The sequence below is a fragment of the Poromitra crassiceps genome, assembly GCF_964638095.1.
Source record: "Poromitra crassiceps genome assembly, chromosome: 5".
In the NCBI taxonomy this organism is placed as follows: Eukaryota; Metazoa; Chordata; class Actinopteri; order Beryciformes; family Melamphaidae; genus Poromitra; species Poromitra crassiceps.
This window is the reverse complement of record NC_139642.1, coordinates 5,331,028-5,354,219: the sequence shown is the minus strand read 5'-3', so window position 1 is coordinate 5,354,219 and position 23,192 is coordinate 5,331,028. Positions and strand designations below refer to the sequence as shown.

Here is a 23,192-nt window from a genome sequence, read left to right as displayed (position 1 = left end):
TTTTTAAAATAAGTGCTTGCAAAACTCCCACATCCTGTCTGATTTCAAATGGAATGACAGACATGGCCTAAAAGTGTCAGCACAATATTCATATAATATTGATGTCAGCACAGAAATAAAATATGCTGTCTGACCTGAGAGTCTCCAGTTGACAGTGTGGACTCTCCAGTCCAGCAGACAGCAGCTTCACGCTTGAAACTTGCAGGTAGTTGTTACTCAGGTCCAGCTCTCTCAGATGGGACGGGTTGGACTTCAGAGCTGAGGCCAGGACTTCACAGTGAGTCTCTAAGAGTCCACAGCCAGAAAGTCTGTGATCACAGATTTAATGTAAGATTAGTTCTATGAAAGCAGAGCAGAGATTAAGCCTCCATCAAAACGTACACAGCATACTACTTCAAATAACAACAACAACAACAATAGAAATGAGAATCAATTGTATTATATAATTTGAAAAGTTTCAAAAAGTGCTAAATGTGTAATATCACAAAGCAAAGATTCACAGGCAGGTAATTTCAAATTCTGGTAAAACAAAACATGAATAACATGATACTCCTGTAGATTGAAACAACCACCATATCAAGTAATACTAACTGTAATGTAGACACTGTCCACTGGAAAATACTGCTGTCTGTTGTGATACAAATGTAAGTGATCAAAACTTTTTAGTCAGAGCCTGTTAACTCATTCAGGGCCAGTTTAGGACTGCCAATATTTAGCACAGGCCAAAGATTTTCATAATTGTTGGTCATCTTTCAAGACCCACAGTAAATTATCTATTAGCACCAGAGTGATTTGCAATACCTCAAAATGAAGATGTACGTCTCTGGGTTCACCAGGAAAAAAAAAGTGAGCTTTTAGCATGTTCTGTACTCTACTTATATCCATTTATATACACCCTGTTTTCACCCAAAATGTCTCTCTGAGATGACAAACAGGAGCAAATGCAATTTCTGTAAAATACACATTCTCAAGCAGAACTCGCTCTCAATTCTTTTATTTTGAACTGTATTGACATCAGACATGTAAATACTATTCGTTATGACACAAATGAAAAAAAAAAATATATATATATATATATATATACACATGAAGTGCTTTTTTTTTACATTCAACAATACAGCAGTGTGAATGAGTGTGCAGACAGACACACAGACAGACAGAGAGACAGACAGACAGACACACCGACAGACAGACAGACAGACAGACAGACAGACACACACACACACACAGACACACAGACACACACACACACACACACACACGATCCCCCTTCGTTGCGTGATTTCTAACCCCACATAGGATAAGCAATAACCACGCCCTGTGGCGCCGGGATTGGCCAGGAGCAACACTGGAGGGCACGCAGCCCAGCGATTTCATGAAGCTCTTGAACGGACAGCGGGCTTCTGCCTGCCTAGCTGTTCGTGTGCTGCTCGTCCATGTCTCCCTCCCCTATCCTCCCTGCTATCGTTCCCGTTTTCCCCTCGGCTATTCAACACGTCCTCACCGCCCTCTGATCACTGCTGATCGATCATTTCCTCATTCCTCCGATGATCAAACGCATCTGTGGATTACTTTCTCCGGTTTTCTCCGGCTGGCACACAGGAAGGCTGGCACACAGGAAAGCGACCAGCTCCTGCAGCGCGCGAGGGGCGTTTCAATGGCGTTTCTCCTGTCTGCACAAGGCAAGCTCCTTATCCGTTTGCTTTTCCTCCTGCTCAATTTCAAAACAACAGCTGCGGTATGTGTTTGTTCACGTGTTGTCTTAGATGATAGGGACCTGATACCATGTGACAGGCTGGGGAAGTGTTTTAACTACGCCCTGCAGTAATAAAAACAAAAACACGTCAAACACGTCATTGGCCCTCTGGGCTATTCCTGATAACACGTCAAAGACGTCATTGGCCCTGAATGAGTTAAGGACAAGGTACTTTAATGCATATCGCTTACCGTCAATAAATGCTATGAAAATAAGGTGAATTACACATTACTTGTTACCAGGGTGGGAATTTCATCATATTATGAACAAGGCTATCTGGTCTTCGGCGTCGCAAAAGAAAATTTAGGACATCGTAAATCTTTTTTTTCTGAAATGTGTGTTAAAATGAGCCAATGACACATCCTTTGCATACGGCAGGCTACATTACACTGATGCTTTTAACACATTGAATGCCAGCCATGTTTTCATTCCTGTAGGTAAGTTGTGCCAGGGGTGTTTTTGACGATTCTGGCTCATTTTAGAGACAGCCGAGGATTCTTTTCTGTTAAGAATTCATGAACACCAATCATCTAAAAATAACTAATAGAATGTGTGCTTTCTCTGTCTAAAAGAGTTAGTTTGCAGAGTTAGTAGTTATGTAGATATTAGCCGTTGAGTACAGCATGGTTTCAGCGTCTGGAAATTTATTCAGAGATAAATGGCTTTTTGTGAAACAGTCACTTTAACCATTCATTTTTGGCATCAGTAAGACCGTCAGACATTCTAAACAATAGTTTTGAACAGTAATTTCCTCCATAACAACAGGAAACACCCCTCTCATTCAAACTCCCTCCTCCCTCCTCCCTCCTCCCTCCTCCCTCCTCCCTCCTCCCTCCGCTGTACAGCGGGCGTGTCAGAAGCGCTTTTGCTGCTGCCTGCCTGTGTGCCTGCCTGCCTGCTTGCCTGCGTGCAGACGCTCCTTGTGCGAGTCAAGATGGGCCGGGGAATGCGTGGGCGATGGGCAGATGTTGATTCTGGCCTTTCTGAGGTGTTTCAAAGTGTGTTTCACCTATGATCTATTTTGCAAATCGCTCTCCGCTCTCTGTGTGCTGCTGCCGGTGCGCGGCCGCTCTCAGGCAAGACAAGTCTGTTACTGTAAAATCGCCACGGCATTTCCTTGAACGGCTTGGTCCCGCGGCAGTTTTTTCTTTGATTTCGGTCGTCTGGGGGAGCACTGTCAACACTTAGTGGGTCGGTAAAATAGATTATACACATTATCTTGCTCCAATAGTGATCTCGAAGATGTAAAAGCGGTTGATTGATGTCCCACTGTCAAAAAAAAAAAATCTTTATGTAAGACGAGTTAGTCCGTCCTTGGCACTTAAGCGCTGGATTATGTAAGACGAATTAGTCCGTCTCTGGCACTTAATGTGTTAAAGGTCCCAATTCGTGCAGCTGTAACCTCTTAAAAACGTGTGTCTCTGGTCCATAAAACATGATTCTGGATTAATTTGTCGAAAATATAGCAACCCCGTTTGTTGTGACGGAGTTCTCACTTCCTCATCTCGTCGCTTCCCAAGAATGGTCAGTTTCTATAATATATTCAGAACTAACAGTTCCCATTGGCCGCTGAGGGAGAGCCCGCCCCAGGCTCCCAGCGGCCAATCAGATTAGCGTCTGTGGACCAGCACGCTAGGTTGCGAGTTATCGTTAACTTAACGGTTACTACGCTAAAGAGGACATCTCAAAATGCCTAGACTTACCGAATGCACCTCTGCAGTTGCTGGATCACGTACAGTTGGCGTCGCTCCAGCTAGAAGTGTTAATTTTGTGGCTATAGACAAAATGGTGCAGATAGCTTGTGTGAGAGAGACCCGCGTAGTATGCGTGAGGAAGCTCGTGATGTCCCAATTCCCCTCTGGGCAAACGAAGCGTTTGGGGGTGTGGCTTGGAGGAGACTGCAGGGGGAAGCTGGATAGGGACAAATCCAACTGTGGCAGTTCTGAGCTTGTGACCACTCATTACAGGGAGGGCTGACAGCAGTATATATGCATTTACAAGTAAAAACAGCTTTTGCACGGAATGGGACCTTTAAAGCAACTGACAGCTGGTAGCAGGGCACTGCCAAGGTGGCCTTACCTAGGCAGTTCACAGTACACCATACGCCGAAGCAACGCTAACCTAATATAAGCTCAACCTACGCTGAACCCGCAAGTTTCATTTTGGCATCCGTGTTAACAGGCGAAGCCATTCACACCAGCCGCGTGTGTGCCTTGCTCAAGGCCGCGCTCACGCCGGTGCCATGGCACGAGTCCGATACCTCACGAGTCCGACACCTCACGAGTCCGAAAAAAGAGGCATTATATTCCCCGTTTTTCACTAACCCAAAACCTAACCTCTCCCACCCCCACGCCTAAACCTAACCTCCCCCAGACCCTAACCCAAAACCTAACCTCTCCCACCCCCACGCCTAAACCTAACCTCCCCCAGACCCTAACCCAAATTCGGTCTCGTGAGGTGTCGGACTAGGGGGCAGTCCCCCTCACGCCGCGCTCAAATGATCGTTCAGGATTCAGTCCTATTTTCCAAGCGTGACGCCGCGCGAAGCTGCCAGGCATGAATTCAATGGAAGTTGTGGGCGGGTTCAAGGAGCACCGAGCGAGGTGCTGAGGAAAAGAGAGGGCTTCTGGTGTGACCAGTTAAGTGTGAGCTCAACTTCAGCGTGAGCTCAACTCCAGTTCTGCTTCTGTTAAGAACCAGGTGTGAACAAAGGCTTAGGGATCTCAGGGCATCATGGCCAGAGGGAGGGGCAACGGAGGCAATGGCCTCCGTGTAATTCCCACCCTGCTTGTTACTCTTCTTAAAAATAACAAATCACTTTACTTATTATTCCAGTGAAAAGTAATAATTACCCTACTGATTACATTGTTTTGTGTTACAGCCGATTGTTCCAGGCTTACTGTTAGGATGATGTCATCATTCCTACTGTGATGTCATCATTCCTACTGTGATGTCATAGTTCACTCACTGATGATGTCACAGAAGGTGATGATCTGCAACCGTTCCCAACTTCGAACCTTGCAGACCTAGCTATCAAGTTCCACAACTTCCCTACTTCTCGAGACTTCAGTTACCAAGTTTGCCTTGGCCATCAACTATCCGGAAATAGATCCACATGTCTTCCCACACCAAGCTTGACAGTATGAACAACTCAGAAATGGATTTGGCGGGTGCCCCAATCGGGGAGGAGGCTCCCGAGGGGCCGGTTACCCGGCCGGCCGCTTCGGCTGACCCACCGGGCGGTCAGCTGGATGTCTCCACTCATCCTGATGTCTCCGCTCATCCTGTCACGTTCGGAGACTTGCGGGCATTTCAGCGACACCAGTACTCTATTCTGCGAGACCTTGCACTTGAGCTGATTGCCCACCAGGAAAAAGCGGTCCAGGCTCTGGCTTTCAGGGCCGATGATCGGTGCGCCCTCCTGGTTAACCGGCTGGATCGTCTCGACGGACTGGGCCCTCCTGAGGGTGTCATTCCGCAGCCTTCCGCTCCTCCTGCCCCAGCTTTCGAGCGCACCGTCGTTCCGGAGGTTTCCAGACCTGCTGCCCCCCCAGCTACCGCGGCCGTTGCTACTAGCCCTGCTTCTCGGCCGCCGCCAGCTCCTAAGCGCATAATCTGGGGGGGAGTTCGTGTCATCCCAGAGCAAAGGCAGCCACGTCTGAACACCAGCAGCCATCTGTACCGTGATCAGACCGGCAGGGTTCGCATCACACCAGAGGAGAGGCAGCGCCGTTTGGACACCCGGAGCTGCCTGTACTGTGGTCGAGCCGGGCATTACCTCTCCTCCTGCTCCCGGCGTCCAGTAAGTGGGTCCACCACTCGCCGGCCCGTGAGACTCTCAGCGGGCCAAGGCTCTAAGAGTCCAGCCCCGAAACCCGTACGGTTGGGCAGCATTCACGTGACCCAGGAGTGGCAGTGTGTCTCCAAGAAGGTTAAGGAGTTGGAGAAGACTGTCGATCGTCTCATTGAGAAGTTCAATCACTGCGTGCAGATCAGCTCCGTCCCCCCGCAGGGGGCCTCCGAGTCTGAACCCGTACCTCAGCAGCAGCCAATTCCAGTTCTTGACCCACACGTAGGTTCCAGCCATTGATAGTATAATAGATCTGGATAAAGTGAGCGTGACGTCACCCATTGGGTTTTGATGGAACAAAATGAGGCTTGAATCCCCGCTTCTTGCTCATCGTTGATTGGTTGAATGGATTAATTCTACACGGAAGTACGGGGAGAGAGGGCTGTTAAAACACTAGTAGAAGAAGAAGCAGAAGGAGGGGGCGGCTGCCCCTAGCGGCTGCCGGGGGAGTTTCCGAATTTGTCTCACAGGCTTGAACTGACTGCCATCTTGTTGTTTGCTTCTGTTTGCTAGCTTGCTCGCTGGCTGGCTGGTTGCAGTGGTGAAATGGTCCAGGACAACAAATATAATAACTTTTAGTCCGAAGGTATGGGCGAGTAGGAGTCCAGCCAGCCGACCACCGTCTTGTCCGGGGCCTGGCCAAGAGACCATGGTGTGGTGTGATCCTGGTGCATTGTGCCTGGTGTAAGCCTCCAGCCTGCTAGCTGCTGCTAACCCTCCACAAGGTAAACTGCTATTATACTTATCTCTGGGCAAACTCTAAACTTTATAACTGAGGTGGATTTGATCGCGCACTTGGTGCTCTATATGTCTATGTTGGACTGTTTGAGTTATGCTCATGTTTGTAAGCTAACGCTAGCTCGATTAGCATCGTGTGCTAACGTGTGAGCAAGGTGGTGAGCACCGTTGCTATAGCCTATTTTAACGGACATTTGGTGGCGTTATGTTATAGTAATTAATATAACACGGTGTCGTTTGTTTCTTCAAGGGATGGCCGCCGGAGTACCATGGTGGAGCAGGAACAGCACAACACAACAGAGGCACATTGTCCCCTGGTCAAATTATTTGTGAAAATTAATGCTACGTTTTGATTCCCATGTGCATATGAGAATATTGCTGACCATCAGTTGTTCAACCTAAGATATTGCAATAACATAAGCCAAATGCTGCTGACAGATTTGAGACTTTTGATAGATTTACTATGAACCATTTGGTATGTATCTGCCACTGTGCTTTTGTCAATAAACATTGCCAACAAATAACCTTGTTGTGTAGGCTATGTACTAAAGTAAATCATGTACCGCAAATATCATAGAACGAGCCCATTATAGTTGTCTGGTCAGAGCAGGCAGGTTGTTAATAAGATGTGATATAAAGATATTTGATGTCGAGTGAACCAGCTTGGACAAAATGACCAGGAAGAAGAATGAAGATGGAGAACCAACAGACTGCTTCAAATCAACGAATGATTTATATTTATTGAAATATGGTTATCTGTAACAATTCGACATAAACAAAGGCTACACCATGCAACATATATTTTGATATAATTCAAACTTAAAGAATGGTTAATTTTCCACCATGGTAGGCTGGACTGCTGTGAAATGGTTACCTATATTTGTATCAAGTGTTGCTTGGTAGATTATCTATATATGCCTAATTTACCAGTAGACATATTCGTGCAAGACCTTAGGCTATGTTGAGTTCTATCGATCTGATAAAGTATGTTTTAAAATAAGGATGACAAATTGCTGAGCTTGGCGGATGCCTCAAGACAAGTGTGTATCATTTTTAAATGTCCAATACCATACAGAAAAGCAAATTGAACAAACGACCAACAGCATTCAAGTCTGCAAAAACTTGTGATGTTATGTCACGTTAACATATAACCTTGTGACGCTTACTGTATAACATGGACAGACCATTTAACGTTAGGCTACTTTACATACCGTTAGATAACGTTAAATGGTCCGCCATGTTATGAGCGTCACGTTACATGTATGCCATCTATACAGTTACGTACGGTGTGTCTACTAACATTATTAAAATATCATAAAGTAGCGCTATTTTCTGATAATTTGCGTAAGTATGACTTGCTATCTGCTAGCCTTGTTTTGCTAGGTTTTCTTATTCGTGTACTTTCCGCAGACTAGATGCCTTTGCGGCACATTGCTGCCTCTAACGGGCGGAAGTATTACTGTTTCCCAATATCCGAAGTATATCGCCTATTTTCCTCGAAATGGGGCTATAATTAAAAACACTGGGGCCTTGAGAGCATGAAAAATACTTGAAATTGTTTTTTCAGACCATAAACTAATTTCTAAAGTGTTTATTTAACTCATTCTCTGCCAAGGACGTACCCGGACGTACTTTTAACAATGGCGTTCTGTGCCAAGGACGTACCCGGACGTACTTTCATGTTTTGGTTGTTTACATTAGATCAGACACTTTCCCAGCCTGTGACATTGTTTCAAGTCAAACTGATAAAAGGAACCCGCTAAATCACGTTTAGTATTTATAGTATTGTCACCCATTTAGCAGTAATCTATTTAGCAGTAGCAGATGAAGAGAGGCGGTCGCCGCGGTGGCCGGCGTGGCCGCAGCCGCAGCGCTGTTGGGCGTCCTCAACACTTTGATTCCCTGCCTGGGCCCAGTTCCAGCACGCACCCCGGTCCACGCCAGCGGACAATCGAAGAGACCATGGGGCTGCTGACCCTGCCCAGGGTCCAGATGGAGCCTGTGGTCAAAACAGAGTCCGACCCAGAGTTCTCGGATGGCGACGATGGCGAGGAAGACGCGGGCGTTTCTTTTGTTGTTGCTCCACGACGGAGCCCCAGGGCGACGAAGGGCTCGGGAGGTCGCCGAGAGCCCATATAGTTCACAGCGTTCTGATCCGTCTGACACAGATGAATCGGAGGAGGAATGGGTGCCACTTCGAGAGAGCGATGACGATGGTGCCACTGGTAAGAAGTAGCCTATTTTTTGTATCGCGTTTGAGATGAAATGATCACACACAGCCGTCTGTGTAAACTTGGCGACTCGACTAGCTCTGTGTTGTGCAACGTTGTGCAGAAGGTATGTAGCCTACTGCTTTATTGTGATCGATACGTTAGTGACGATCATGTGCGGCCATTTGGGTGCCTGCAGCTGCCTGTGAGATGGCTAGTGGTAGTGGCTACGTTGCGTCAAGGCTACAAGTGTCACATAAACATTTAAAAGTTTACAGCACTAACGTAGCTATTGTGTGATCTTCTGTGGTAACGTGACAGCAGGTAACGTTACAGCACTCGTTATTCCTGTGTGTGTGTGATTCCTGTGTGTGTGTGTGTGTGTGAGAGTGTGTGTGTGTGTATGAGAGAGAGAGAGAGAGAGAGAGAGAGAGAGAGAGAGAGAGAGAGAGAGAGAGAGAGAGAGAGAGAGAGAGAACATAAGGGTTCATTTGGTTCCATTTGTTTATGTTTTTATCAAGCTAAGCTAAAAATCCACATGGCAACTGTAAAAGTAAATGATTTATTTGATTTTGTGCACATATTTATCATACTTTGATATTTTGTGTTTTCAGACTCGATGGAGTCCAGTCCTAGTCCCAGTCCTGTGTGTAGTCCTACACCACCAGTTAGCAGTATAAAGCCAGATAAGGACAAAAAGTTTCTCATCACACTTACTTACCACATACAAAAAAAATGTTATTGTATTGTAAATACATGTATTGTAATATATGTATTTTATGGTAATTATGTATTTCTATTCTATAATTTACAGGTCACCCACATGGAAAGGGACGTGGCAAGCCAGATCCTCCTGTCTGGCATACTATGGAAGAGGCTTGGGTGCCAGAGGACATTCCATTCACCGCCATTCCAGGCCCGCTCAACGGTGCTGCCGCTCTTGAATCAGACCAACCTGTGGACTTCCTGCAGTTGATCTTGACACACGAGCTGCTCCAGCATCTTGTAGAGCAGACTAATATCTATGCTGAGCAGATCATCAGCCAGGTCACAGACAAGCCAGAGTCCAGGGTGAACGAATGGACGCCTCTCTCAGTGACTGAACTCAAAAGCTTCCTGGGCCTTCTTTTCCTGACCGGCATAATCCGTAAGCCAGAACTGGGCATGTATTGGTCCACTGACGAGGTTTACACCTCCCCCTATTTCGGAAAGACCATGTCTCGAAATAGGTTCCAACTTATTCTGAGGTTCTTCCATTTTACTGACAATGCTGTAGCAAACCCAGGTGACAGATTGTTCAAGGTCCGTCCAGTCTTGGACTCTGGTAAATAAGTTCCAGGAAGTAAAAGTCAGTAAAAACTTTTTTTTTTTTTTTTTTTTTTGGGAAAACAAATACTGTATATGTCTGATGTGTCACTGAGGCAAAAAATAAAAGGCTCAAAAGAGAGTTCTGCTTGAAACGGTGTCCTTCACTAAAAACCTCTTTTTCTCCAATTTCTCTTCCAAGGAGGGCATTTTTAGTGAAAACAAGCTAACTTCCACTGCTTGTAACTAAACAAGGGAACATGGTAGAGTTTCAGTTTTTTACAAGGGGTAAGAAGAGAGTCTCTGCTTTATTGTGAGATATGTGGTGTAATTTTATTCCTAGCATAGAATATTCTGTGGGTCCTGGAAGATCAGGAAATATGCCAAAATCCTGGCACTGGGAGCACACAGACCGAAATGACCCTGGGAGAGAATGAGTTAAGACAGAGACCGAGAGAGAAGTTGGCTCGTTTCACATAGAGTTGAATGGACGTTCCTGGGATGATGCTACACAAGCTGCGCCCCCCACTGGCCATTTGAGAGTATGGCAACTTCCGCATCGGCCTCAAAAAGAGACTGGCTGTATTGCCGACTGGTTCCAGCTTGACGCTGGGAGGTCCCCGTAGTGTCGTCAGCCTTCGGTCAGGAGCAAAGAAGAAGCGTTCAAAGAAGGAGACGGTGGGTGTCCTGCCCAAACTACAGGTCGGGAGGGTAGGCCTCGCTGAGTCAGAGCCCCCTGTGGCTCTGCCTTCGGAGACGGCGGCATTGGTTGGGGCTCAGCCTTTAGATTGTGCGGAGCCTTCTGGTGCTCCGCTCTCTGAGCTTGCGACACCCCCCCCCCTGCAGTTCCTTTGGCTCCTTCTTCCAAGTTTGGGGCCCCACCTTCGGAGCCCGCGGAGTTTGAGGTGTTGCGTCAGGAGAACAGTTCTAGTCGGTCTATCTATGGCTTCTATATCCAGGATTAGGGAAGAGCACCTCCACTGTCTGACACCCCCTTTGGGGTCTGACCACCTGCATCTGACCACCTGCTGAGGAGCACCTCCACTGTCTGGCACCCCCTTTGGGGTCTAGCCACCTGCATCTAACCACCTGCTGAAGAGCACCTCCACTGTCTGACCCCCCCTTTGGGGGTCTAACCACCTGCATCTAACCACCTGCTGAGGAGCCCCTCCACCAGAGTCTGCAGCATTTCTGTTCTCCAGATGTCTTCCTTGAGGGTCTCATTGGACGCGTCCGTAGAGGGGAGGGTACTGTTAGGATGATGTCATCATTCCTACTGTGATGTCATAGTTCACTCACTGATGATGTCACAGAAGGTGATGATGTCATAGTTGGGACCTATAAGGGCCTGCTCTGCAAGTCCTCTGTAGTTGTTCATAAACGAAACTGCTAAGGTTTTGCATTAATTGAGCCAATAAATATTATGAACTAAGCCACATTACGAACAGAAGTATCTAAATAATGACATACACAAAATATTTCTAAGGTTTTCAGACTACAGCATTAAATTCAGAGTTTGGAGGATGTATTTCTCACTTTGTTGACTCATTGTTTGCAACAATAAAGAGGTTAAAGAGGCTAAAGAATGAAACACAAGTAATGACCGATCTGTTAGACTGGTAACTGTAATGTGATTACTGACACTGTAACAGTAATGTCTTACTTTACTCTGTTACAGGAAGAAGTAATATATAGCACATTACTTTGTAATGTGTTACGCCAAACACTGTGTACCACTGCTATGTAGAACAGCACTTTTATAGTGTGTTTGTTGGAGGAACTATATATCTTTTTGTAGTTCTTATGGCGTCAAGTGTGACGGTAACTAAATTGTAGATCATGTTAGAATTCACATCAGGACTAACCGAGCCTCTCTGCAGTTCCTCACAGCTGGGATCAGTCTGCTTCGTCCCTCGTTTGATGTGTTGTAGGCCTTCAGGTCCAACACATCCAGAACCTCCTCTGACATCTGTAGCATGTAGGCCAGAGCTGAGCAGTGGATCTCAGAGAGTTCCTTCTTTGACTTGTTCTCTGACTTCAGGAACTGTTGGATCTCCTGGTGTACTGAGTGGTCATTCATCTCCATCAAACAGTGGAAGATGTTGATGCTTCTGTCTGGAGAGGTATTCTTGATGTTCAAATGCTTCAGTTGGCTGATGGCTTTCTGGATGCTGTCTGGACTGCTCTCTGTGCGACCCAGCAGGCCTCCTAAGAGATTCTGGGTGGTTGGACTCCAGAGACCATGAAGGAAGCGGACAAAGAGATCCAGATGGCCATTTTTACTCTTCAGTGCTTTGACCATGGTTTCTATCAGGAAGACATGAGGCTGTTGACGCAACGGAGCCCAGTCTTTTCCCAGGAATGTGTCCAGTACCTTCAGATTCCTGTTTTTGTGGCAGTGGAAAATGTAGACAGCAGCGAGAAACTCCTGAATGCTCAGATGAACGAAGCAGTAGACCGTCTTCTGGAAGAGCACACACTCTCTTTTGAAGATCTCTGTGCACATTCCTGAGAACACAGAGGCCTCTCTGACATCAAGACCACACTCCTCCAGGTCTTCCTGGTAGAACATGATGTTGCCCGTCTTCAGATGTTCAAATGCCAACCTCCCCAGCTTCAGAAGAACGTCCCTGTCAGTCTCCATCAGCTGCTGTTGACTCATCTCATGGCTCTCATCATACTTCTTCTTCTTCCTCTCTGTCTGAACCCGAAGGAAGTGTGAGTACAGCTCAGTCAGGGTCTTGGGCAGCTCTCCTCCCTGGTCTGTAGTCAACATGTGCTCCAGAACTGTACCAGTGATCCTACAGAAGACTGGGACGTGGCACATGATGTGGAGGGTCCTGGATGCCTTGATGTGTGAGATGATTTTGCTGGCCAGCTCCTCATCAGTGGATCTCCTCCTGAAGTACTCCTCTTTCTGGAGGTCAGTGAAGCCTCGTACTTCTGTCACCCTGTCAACACATGTAGGAGGGATCTGATTGGCTGCTGCAGGTCTGGAAGTTATCCAGTGAAGAGCCAAGGGAAGCAGATTCCCCTTGATGAGGTTTGTCAACAGCACATCTACTGATGATACCTGTGTGACATCAGACACAACCTCATTGTTGTGGAAATCCAATGGAAGTCTGCTTTCATCCAGGCCATCAAAGATGAACACAACTTTACAGACAGAGAGCTTCTCTGCTGTGACCCTCTGTAAGGTTGGATGGAAAACATGGAGCAGCATGAGAAGACTGTACCGCTCATCTCTGATCAAGTTCAGCTCCCGGAACGAAAGCAGAATCACAAGAGTGACGTCTTGATTTTCCAAGCCCTCTGCCCAGTCCAGAGTGAACTTCTGCACCGAGAAGGTTTTTCCAATGCCAGCAACACCATTCGTAAGAACTACTCTGATGTGTGTCTCTTGGTCAGGTAAGGGTTTAAAGATGTCATGGCACTTGATCGGAGTGTCATGGAGAGTCTCCATCTTGGATGCTGTCTCCAGCTGCCACACCTCATGTTGGGTATTAACCTCTTCACTCTGTCCCACTGTGATGTAGAGTGCAGTGTAGATCCTATTGAGGGGAGTTCCAATTCCTGCTTCAGCTGTTGCTTCTGTCACAAATTCACATCTCTTTATCAGAATGATCTTATGCTCGTCTAAAACCTCCTGCAAGCTGCTGTCCACTGGAAGAGAAGAAAGAGTAAACAAGTGTTTAACAGATATGCTGTTGTTTCCTGGTTTTAGAAATGGTGACCAAAGTAGACAGAACCCCAGTCTTACATTGTGCAATGCTGGTTTGACTGGGTGTCTGCAGTCCAGATCTTGTTCTGGACATTTTTCTACACTGGGGACAGGTGGAGTCTCCTGATGAACCAGACTGGGCCCAGTATGATGTGATGCACTGTCTGCAGAACCTGTGTCCACAGCTGGTAGAGACTGGATCCCTCAGGACCCAATGACACAATGCACAGCAGGACCGCTGCTGCTTCACAACACCTAGACTCATCTTCCTGTTTCTGTGGGGATGAAGGCAATTTATTATGACTGATCAGATGAAGATATAACAAAACAAAAAAAGAATTTGAACAAAAGTTTGATGTTCAAATTGTAAAACTACTGAAGATTTTGCCCATACTATCTTTATAGATGCTCAGATAGCATTGTGCTGCGATCACATGTAAAGTTTATTTTCACATTTATCTGTTGTCATAGTTGTAGTTTAATCAGTGGAGTCAACATTGCATACCCATCATGGATAAACGTCACTGTGGTGATCATAGATGAATGCAACATTGTAACAGTTTTTCTGTTTGTTTCATATGTAGTTATCATTAATGAATGTTCAGCTCAATACAAACAACACAGTCCTATTACATCAACACTGATGACATTTGTTAGAGGGCGGCTGTAGCTCAGGAGGTAGAGCGGGTTGTGCACTAATCGCTTTGGATAAAAGAGGTCGGTGGTTCAATTCCCGCCTCCTCCAGTCTGCATGTCGAAGTATCCTTGGGCAAGATACTGAACCCCAAATTGCTCCTGATGGTCTGCCAGCACCCTGCGTGGTAACCTGCCGCCATCGGTGTATGAATGGGTGAATGTACCTACTGATTGTAAAAGCGCTTTGGATAAAAGTGCTATATAAATGCAGGCCATTTTACCAAATTTTACCATTTACCATAACACAGACAGTGTCTGGCAGTCATTTATAAATAAATAAGTACCATTCTTGATAACCTCTGAGTACAGATAGTGTTAGCAGGACACAGAGATTGATCACAGCAGTTAGTGTGTCTGACAATACAAAGAAGATACGATGGTAGAGTTTCACTACATGACATCTACATTATCAATCACTGTCTGTGTTTCCATGAATAGACTCACTCCACTTTACAGGTCTGTTACCATGTAACTACATATGAACTACAGTTGAATAGACTCACTCCACTTTACAGGTCCGTTACCATGTAACTACATATGAACTACAGTTGAACAGACTCACTCCATTTTACAAGGTCTGTTACAATGTAAGTACATATGAACTACAGTTGAACAGACTCACTCCATTTTACAGGTCTGTTACAATGCAACTACATATGAACTTAATTTATAACTATTGGTAATTACTGTGTAATTACATTTGGTGTTCATGTGTAATTACAAATAGTTCATATGTAACTAGGGTTATAGTCCGCCCCTCTCAGCCCATGTGTGTGTGTGTGTGTGTGTGTTTGATTCATATTTATATTTATATTTTTGGCTGTCCATCAAAGGAGGTGACATCAGCTCATAGTAGTGAACACATTTGTCCATACAGGCTTCCTTCACCGCTCTCTCTCTCTTTTGCCCTTTCACAAGATGGCTGCCCAGTTTAAGCAGCGTGTCTGTCAGCCTGCTAGATGATCACAGCCTATTTGTTTGTTAGGGATTCTTTCTGTTACGTCTTTGTCAAATGTTTGTCCCAAAACTACACGCATGACACAACTACACAAGCCAGCTCCAGGTGAGCAAGCGTCCCTCAGTTGATAACAGCCTTGTTCTTCTATGTTACGGAGCCACCGGTGCTAGTTTACCCCCTAGATATGAGCCTCATTATTGTTATTGATCAAACTAGTGACCCTGACCGTAACAATATGCTTAGAGTTTTAAAAATGTTATCGTTATGGCTGCCAACCGAGTTGGCCTGGAGGTTGTTTTCACCACCGTTTGTCTGTTTGTCCCTTTGCAGGTTGTTTCAAAAAGTTATGAACGGATTTCCATGTAACTTTGTAGAAAAGCAGGTTATGGGTCAACTTAGAACTAATGAACTTTACACTCCCACTAGCCACAAGGGGGCGTGGTAATAGGTTTGGCCAATCATAAAGAGGCACATAACTTCCAAATGGATTCAAGTAACGCCACAAAACTTTCTAGAAAGGTTGGTGGAGGTATGCACTCGACAGAGCGCCCTCTAGTGTTTATATGTGTTCCTTTGTTTTCATACTGTATGTATTTATACTTTCATATTGTACATACTTTTCATTCATGTTTCTTGGCCTTGTTATGTTCTAGTGGTAGAACAGCTCAGTCTGTCATCTTGCAGACATTTCTACACATTTTGCCAGGCTGGTTTTCATCATCTGTATCTGTTGATCCAAACTCACATTCACATGAGTGATGACTTGTTTGACTCAGGAGAAGCTTTCCGGTTGATTGGCCGTGTCATTTAAGTCCCCTCCCCTTTCTTAATTGACTGTTTCTCGTTATATCTATTGATCCAGAAGTTGATATCTATGATGACCTCAGTATGTAGGATTTGACTCATAAATGTACCTGAAAACTGTGTGAATAAAATCACAATCACATTCACACCTGGAAGCTGACCAGTACAACCACAGTCTGATGTTCTGGCCACTGAGCAGCTCCACTAGCCGTTTGGGGTTAAGGGCCTTGCTCAAGGGCACCTCAGTGGTGGTAATGAGGGAGGGGCAAGCGCTGCTCTGGCTACCAGTCAATTTATAGCTAACATAATCCAAATAAACATACATTTTTTGGTTGGTTTGTAGAGCAGTGAGCAGTTATTTTTCTCTTTCCAGTGACTATCTTAAGATATCTTACTAGCTTGATTTCAATTTCATAAATACAATCTCATTGAATCATATTCCATCAGGTAGGCTCTCAGTATAAGCAGTCCACTTACATTGTGTCTGAAGGTCCAGGTTCATTACTGAAGTTCATAAAATCATCTTTAGACCGGTCAGTCTTCATAGACAGACAGCTGGGTACTGGAGACTCTGCTCTCTGCCTGTGGTGCTGACCTCTGCAAACACAAATGTTTTATAGATAGTTCTAGTGAAGACAGACAACTTTAAATTCATGTTTGTATTTATTTTTATATTGTTGGCTGTCTATCAAAGGAGGTGACGTCAGCTCATAGTAGGGAACACCTTTGTGCAGTAAACAGTAACTTTTCTCTTCCCAGTGACTTTCTTAAGATATCTTACTAGCTTGATTTCAATTTCATAAATACAATCTCATTGAATCATATTCCATCAGGTAGGCTCTCAGTATAACCAGTTCACTTACCTTGTGTCTGAAGCTCCAGGTTCATTACTGAAGTCTATAAAATCAACTTTAGACTGGTCACTCTTCATAGACAGACAGCTGGGTACTGGAGACTCTGCTCTCTGCCTGTGGTGCTGACCTCTGCAAACACAAACGTTTAATAGATAGTTCTAGTGAAGACAGACAACTTTAAATTCATGTTTTGTTCTCATATTCTACAATTTTCTTCATTTGATGATTTTGCTGGGATTATGAGTGTACTTTAATATTGTTACAGTCAGCCCCTCTCAACCCATGTGTGTGTGTGTGTGTGTGTGTGTGTGTGTGTGTGTGTGTGTGTGTGTGTGTGTGTGTGTGTGTGTGTCTGTGTCTGTGTGTGTGTGTGTGTGTGTGTGTGTGTGTGATTCATATTTGTATTGATATTGTTGGCTGTCTATCAAAGGAGGTGACGTCAGCTCATAGTAGTGAACACCTTTGTCCATATCGGCTTCCATAGACAGCGTCACCGCTCTCTCTCTTTTGCCCTTTCACAAGATGGCTGCTCAGTTTAAGCAGTGTGTCTGTCAGCCTGCTAGATGATCACAGCCTATTTGTTTGTTAGGGATTCTTTCTGTTACGTCTTTGTCAAATGTTTGTCCCAAAACTACACACATGACACAACTACGCAAGCCAGCTCCAGGTGAGCAAGCGTCCCTCACTTGATACAGCCTTGTTCTTCTATGTTACGGAGCCACCGGTGCTAGTTTACCCCCTAGATATGAGCCTCATTATTGTTATTGATCAAACTAGCGACCCTGACCGTAACAATATGCTTAAGAGTTTTAAAAATGTTATCGTTACCGCCGCCAACAGAGTTGGCCTGGAGGTTATGTTTTCACCCCCGTTTGTCTGTTTGTCCGTTTGCAGATTGTCTCAAAAAGTTATGAACGGATTTCCATGAAACTTAGTAGAAAAGCAGGTCATGGGCCAACTTAGAACTAATGAACTTTACACTCCCACTAGCCACAAGGGGGCGTGGCCAATCACAAAAGGAACCTAACTTCCAAATGGGTTCACATAACACCATGAAACTTTGTAGAAAGTTTGGTCATGGGTCAACTTGGAACTGATTAACTGTACACGCCCACTGGTCAAAAGGGGGCGTGGTAATAGGCATGGCCAATCACAAAGAGACACCTAACTGCCAAACGGATTCACGTAACACCACAAAACTCTGTAGAAAGGTTGGTGGAGGTATGCATTCTACAGAGCGCCCTCTAGTGTTTATACTGTATGTTTTCCTTTGTTTTTATACTGTATGTATTTATAATTTCATATTGTACATACTTTTCATTCATGTTTCCGGTTGATTGGCCGTGTCATTTAAGTCCCCTCCCCTTTCCTAATTGACTGTTTCTCGTTATATCTACTGATCCCCAAGTTGATAACTATGATGAACTCAGTATGTAGCACTTGACTCATAAATGTACCTGAAAACTGTGTGAATAAAATCACAAGCACATTCACACCTGGAAGCTGACCAGTACAACACAGTCTGATGTCCTGGCCACTGAGCAGCTCCACTGGAGCGGTTTGGGGTTAAGGGCCTTGCTCAAGGGCACCTCAGTGGCGGTAATGAGGGAGGGGCAAGTCCTGCTCTGGCTAACATAATACAAATAAATATCCATTTTGGTTGTTTTGTAGAGCAGTGAGCAGTTATTTTTCTCTTTCCAATGACTTTCTTAAGATATCTTACTAGCTTGATTTAAACTTTATAAATACAATCTCATTGAATCATATTCCATCAGGTAGGCTCCCAGTATAACCCGTTCACTTACCTTGTGTCTGAAGGTCCAGGTTCATTACTGAAGTCTATAAAATCAGCTTTAGACTGGTCACTCTTCATAGACAGACAGCTGGGTACTGGAGACTCTGCTCTCTGCCTGTGGTGCTGACCTCTGCAAACACAAATGTTTTATAGATAGTTCTCGTGAAGACAGACAACTTTAAATTCATGATTCATGATTATTCATGTACTTTAATATTGTTACAGTGGGCCCCTCTCAGCCCATGTGTGTGTGTGTGTGTGTGTGTGTGTGTGTGTGTGTGTGTGTGTGTGATACATATTTATATTGATATTTTTGGCTGTCTATCAAAGGAGGTGACGTCAGCTCATCGTAGGGAACACCTTTGTCCATATAGGCTTCCATAGACAGCGTCATCTGTCTTTTGCTAAAATGACGCCACTGTGCGTTATTTTTAATTCCACCTATTTGCTCCACTGTGGCTTATAATTATTTTGCTTTTCTATATCTTGATATTACTCGTTGCTCCATTGATTCCCTCATTTCAATTTCTCTTATTTTATGTTATTGTTAACTTTTTAATTACAGTATGTGAATGAAATAATAGTCTCTTTTTTCTACTATAGTCTATAATAGCAGTGAGCAGTTATTTTTCTTTGCTCACAGAATAACAGTCCTCTTACCTTGTGTCTGAAGGTCCAGGTTCATTACTGAAGTCTGGAGGACCATCTTTAGACCAGTCAGTCTTCACAGACAGACAGCTGGGTACTGGAGACTCTGCTCTGCCCCCCTCTTCCTCCTCCTTCTTACTCATCTTCTGGACTTCAGTCAGGCTGAGGTAGCCCGGTTACCCTGGAAGGGAGGGGGGTGTTTGGTTAAATTTAGGCAAGTAAAACTAGTTTCCTTGAGGATTTAGTTTAGTCAATTAAAACAATGTGGTTAAGTTTAGGGAAATGGTTTGGTCATGTGTGTTTTTTTATGTGACTCACGGTTGTCTTTTGGAAACGCTGGGAATCGAACTCCGGTCGCCAACATTGAATGGTCACCAACCCCCACAGCACTGCTCTTACTGTCCACTGTGCTATTTCAATGTGACACACACACACACACACACACACACACACACACACACACACACACACACACACACACACACACACACACACACACACACACACACTTCATTAATGATGCTTAATTCATTCTTTTTTCATCGACACGAATGAGAAAATTACATTTTTGTCAAAGTCATTTTCAAGCAGAACTGAACTGAATCCAATGTCTGTCTGTAGTCTCTGAGGGTGGATACTGTCTGGTGTTACCTACTCTCACAGTGGTTCTCAACCTGTGGCATGGGTACCACTCCTCCCTCCCTCTCACACATTCATATAATTTCTGAGGTGGCACTTGATGTAAAAAGATTGAGAACCACTGCAAAAAAGTGCAGAACATGTGCATCAGCGCCACTCTGTGGTCACACACGGTAGTTACATATTTCAGTGAAACAGCTGGTTTCTGAGAAATCAGCCCGTCCTCAGAGACGAGAGGCGGGACACAACAGAAGCAGGCGAGTCGACGCATGTAGTCTAATATGAAGCCGATCAGTTTCCCACCCCGCTCTGAAGTCCTGATCTGCCTGCACAAAAAAAAATGTTGACGGTGGGACGTGGATCAACGCCCCCCACGTCTCCTATAAAATTATTGGAGCCACCGAACGTGTACAACCCATTCCACCGACCCACTAAGTGGCGACAGTGCCCTCCAAACTAGAAAAAGCAGAGCCAAAACTGCAGGGGAACGCGCGATGAAACCATTCTCATACTGTAGAATGGATTGGCGAAAACGCTTTCGCTTTCGCGCTGATTGCTGGCGGTGAGGGATTGCAAATTTGCATAATAGATTACGGGTGGAACACACTTTGAAACACGCAGCATAAATAAGACCAGAATCGCAAAAGCTTCATCAAAGCTCTTAACCGAAACCGCAAGAAACGAGCGAGCCCATCCAGACTTGCCCAGCGGCCGCCAGCAGACAGGAGCAGCAGCAAAGCAGTGAGCCTGGTGACGCGAGGTTACAGCAGCAGAAACGAGCTTGTGACACGCCCGCTGCAGCCAAGAAGAACACACACGGAGGGAGGAGTTTGAAGGAGAGGGGTGTTTCCTGCTGTTATGGAGGAAATTACTGTTCAAAACTATTGTTTAGATGTCTGACGTCTTACTGATGCCAAAAATGAATGGTTAAAGTGACTGTTCTATCGAATTTCACAAAAAGCCATTTATCTCAGAATAAATTTTCAGACGCTGAAACCATGCTGTATTCAACTGCTAATGCTTACATAACTACTAACTCTACAAACTAACTCTTTTAGACAGAGAAAGCACACATTCTATTAGTTCTTTTGAGATATTGTGTGTTCACAAAATCCTAACAGAAAATAATCCTCGGCTCTTGAAAGATGAGCCAGAATCCTCAAAAAAAAACCTTGGCAGAAGCTAACTACAGTATTGAAAAACGGCTGGCAGTGAATGTGTTAAGACACAACGTGGAACAAATTAACGGTTAATAAACTGCGTCATGACGGCGTTCTGTGAAGTAGGCCTACAGGGCGGGGACTGCCCCCTAGTCTGACACCTCACGAGACCGACACCTCATGGTTTTGGGTTAGGGTCTGGGCGAGGTTAGGTTTAGGCGTGGGGGTGGGAGAGGTTAGGTTTTGGGTTAGGGTCTGGGGGAGGTTAGGTTTAGGGTTAGTGAAAAACGGGGAATATAGAACCCGGGGAACATAGAACCCGGGGAACATAGACATGATCCCCTGTCCAATGCCTCTTTTTTCGGACTCGTGAGGTGTCGGACTCGTGAGGTATCGGACTAGTGCCATGGCACCTACAGGGCCACCGCCCACATCAACGTCTCTCGTTGTTTTACTGACGCCATTATCTCACTGTTACATCTTTTCTATGAGCGTTACTTTGAGAGAGAGGAAAAGAGGCAGGTGAACACAATAAAACACCTGCGATCAGTAACAACTGACTCAGAGACTTTTACAGTAAACTCACACAGTGAAAAAGGTGACGGATATCAGCCAGGGTAGACACACTGTCACACACAAAACCACTCAGAACTCACTTAGCATAAATCCCCTATTTTGGGATCGAAAAGGCGACTGCGTCACCTAAAGGTGACTAGTTTCATCGATGAATAACATATTAATAGGAATAATAATGTGGTAACACTCACCCTGCTTCAGCCGTCTCACTCCTGCTCGGGTCTCAAATGGAGTCTGTCTGAATTAACTGCGACACATTTTACATAATAGCCTAACTCACCTGACCGGTTTGGGCTTGGCAAAAACTACCAAGCAGCTGGCTGCCGGCCACTGATGATGTCAGTTTTCCTCAGGGTTGTCAGTCAGTCAGCCTTCCGAGTGATGTCACTCGAACAATTCTGATGTCATCAGTGATGTTATCAGTGAGTGATGTCATCACTCATCAGTGATGTCATTTGAGCATTTTGATGACAGGCCACTGATGACGTCATTTGTTGTGAGTCAGTCAGCCTTGCGAGTGACGTCACTGGAGCATTTGTGATCTGATTTGTCATCGGTGATGTAGGCTAATCAGTGAGTGATGTAATTGATGATTTCACAATGTCTATGACAATGATCAATGTCTGTCACAAATCACGTATGCACAGAGCCATTTTTAAATTGCTTTTCATTTGTTATTGTTACCATTGCTCAGGTGACATTACTGATGACATTGTTACAGTCACACCTTCAACTCATGTATAGGATCTATATTTATGTTTTATATTCATTGGCTGTTTATCAAAGGTGACATTAGCTTTTAGCCTATTGAGGGAAGCCTTTGTCCTTTGGGCTTCTGTAATTGTCCCTTTAGGCTTCCGTAGAGGATGTCATCGGGCTTTCTCTCTGTGTGCCCATACTGAAGATGGCGGCCCGAGCCTGTCAGTTGATAGCCTATAGACCCCTTATACAGCTGTCAACATTGGAGCTGCGCGCGCATCATGAAGGCAAAAAGCCGAGAGCCCAGCATTGACAGACACTGAGAACTGTGTAAAAGCCCCGCTGTCAGGACTGCTCTGTGCCCATCTGCGACACACAGGTAGATTTTAGTTTTAAAATGCAGTTCTCGGCTTACTACAACAGCTTATCGCCTTGTGATAAGCAATCAAGTTTGTAAACAAGTTGGTAAATCGGATACTTCTTACAGACCCATACGCACTGGCGCTGTGTCAATGGATAAAAGACAAGAAGAATTGGCCAAGCCTAGAGTGGCCAGCAATACATAGCGTAGAGTTATTCTGTAACTTGCAAAGATATATTGTTATGTTGATAATGCACACAACTCAATAATGACATTATGTAACGTTACTTGGTTGTTAACTAACCAAGCGATGTGGCTGTTAGCAGCCTACAGCTGCAGGCAGCTTACCTGATTATGAAATGAGCACTACAAAGTCGGGCATTTTTAATGATGTCCTCGTTCCAATCAGTTCAACTCAATAA

The 23,192-nt window shown here is 45.0% G+C and overlaps 2 protein-coding genes across 3 annotated transcripts in view; both read right to left on the bottom strand.

The window, feature by feature from the left end:
* LOC310777524 (uncharacterized protein) overlaps nucleotides 1-16,608 on the bottom strand; it is a 53,907-nt gene extending 37,299 nt beyond the window's left edge. For both annotated transcript variants that reach the window (XM_083637880.1, XM_083637881.1), the window contains exons 1-4: nucleotides 16,516-16,608; nucleotides 13,620-13,855; nucleotides 11,725-13,522; nucleotides 135-308 (exon numbers count right to left, since the gene is read on the bottom strand). In XM_083637880.1, coding sequence (XP_083494006.1) covers nucleotides 135-308; nucleotides 11,725-13,522; nucleotides 13,620-13,855; nucleotides 16,516-16,583 — 2,276 coding nt within the window. In that variant the 5' untranslated portion in view covers nucleotides 16,584-16,608. The remainder of the gene's footprint in view (nucleotides 1-134; nucleotides 309-11,724; nucleotides 13,523-13,619; nucleotides 13,856-16,515) is intronic.
* A 289-nt stretch (nucleotides 16,609-16,897) lies between these two features.
* Nucleotides 16,898-21,928, bottom strand: LOC310776267 (uncharacterized protein; the record flags this gene model as incomplete). The annotated part of the gene is made up of 5 exons (XM_083636476.1): nucleotides 21,902-21,928; nucleotides 19,654-19,740; nucleotides 19,348-19,516; nucleotides 18,698-18,817; nucleotides 16,898-17,021 (listed from the first exon to the last, which is right to left on the bottom strand). The coding sequence occupies exons 3-5, from the start codon at nucleotides 19,476-19,478 to the stop codon at nucleotides 16,898-16,900; spliced, it is 375 nt and encodes a 124-aa protein (XP_083492602.1). The 5' UTR covers nucleotides 19,479-19,516; nucleotides 19,654-19,740; nucleotides 21,902-21,928.
* Nucleotides 21,929-23,192: the final 1,264 nt, after the last annotated feature.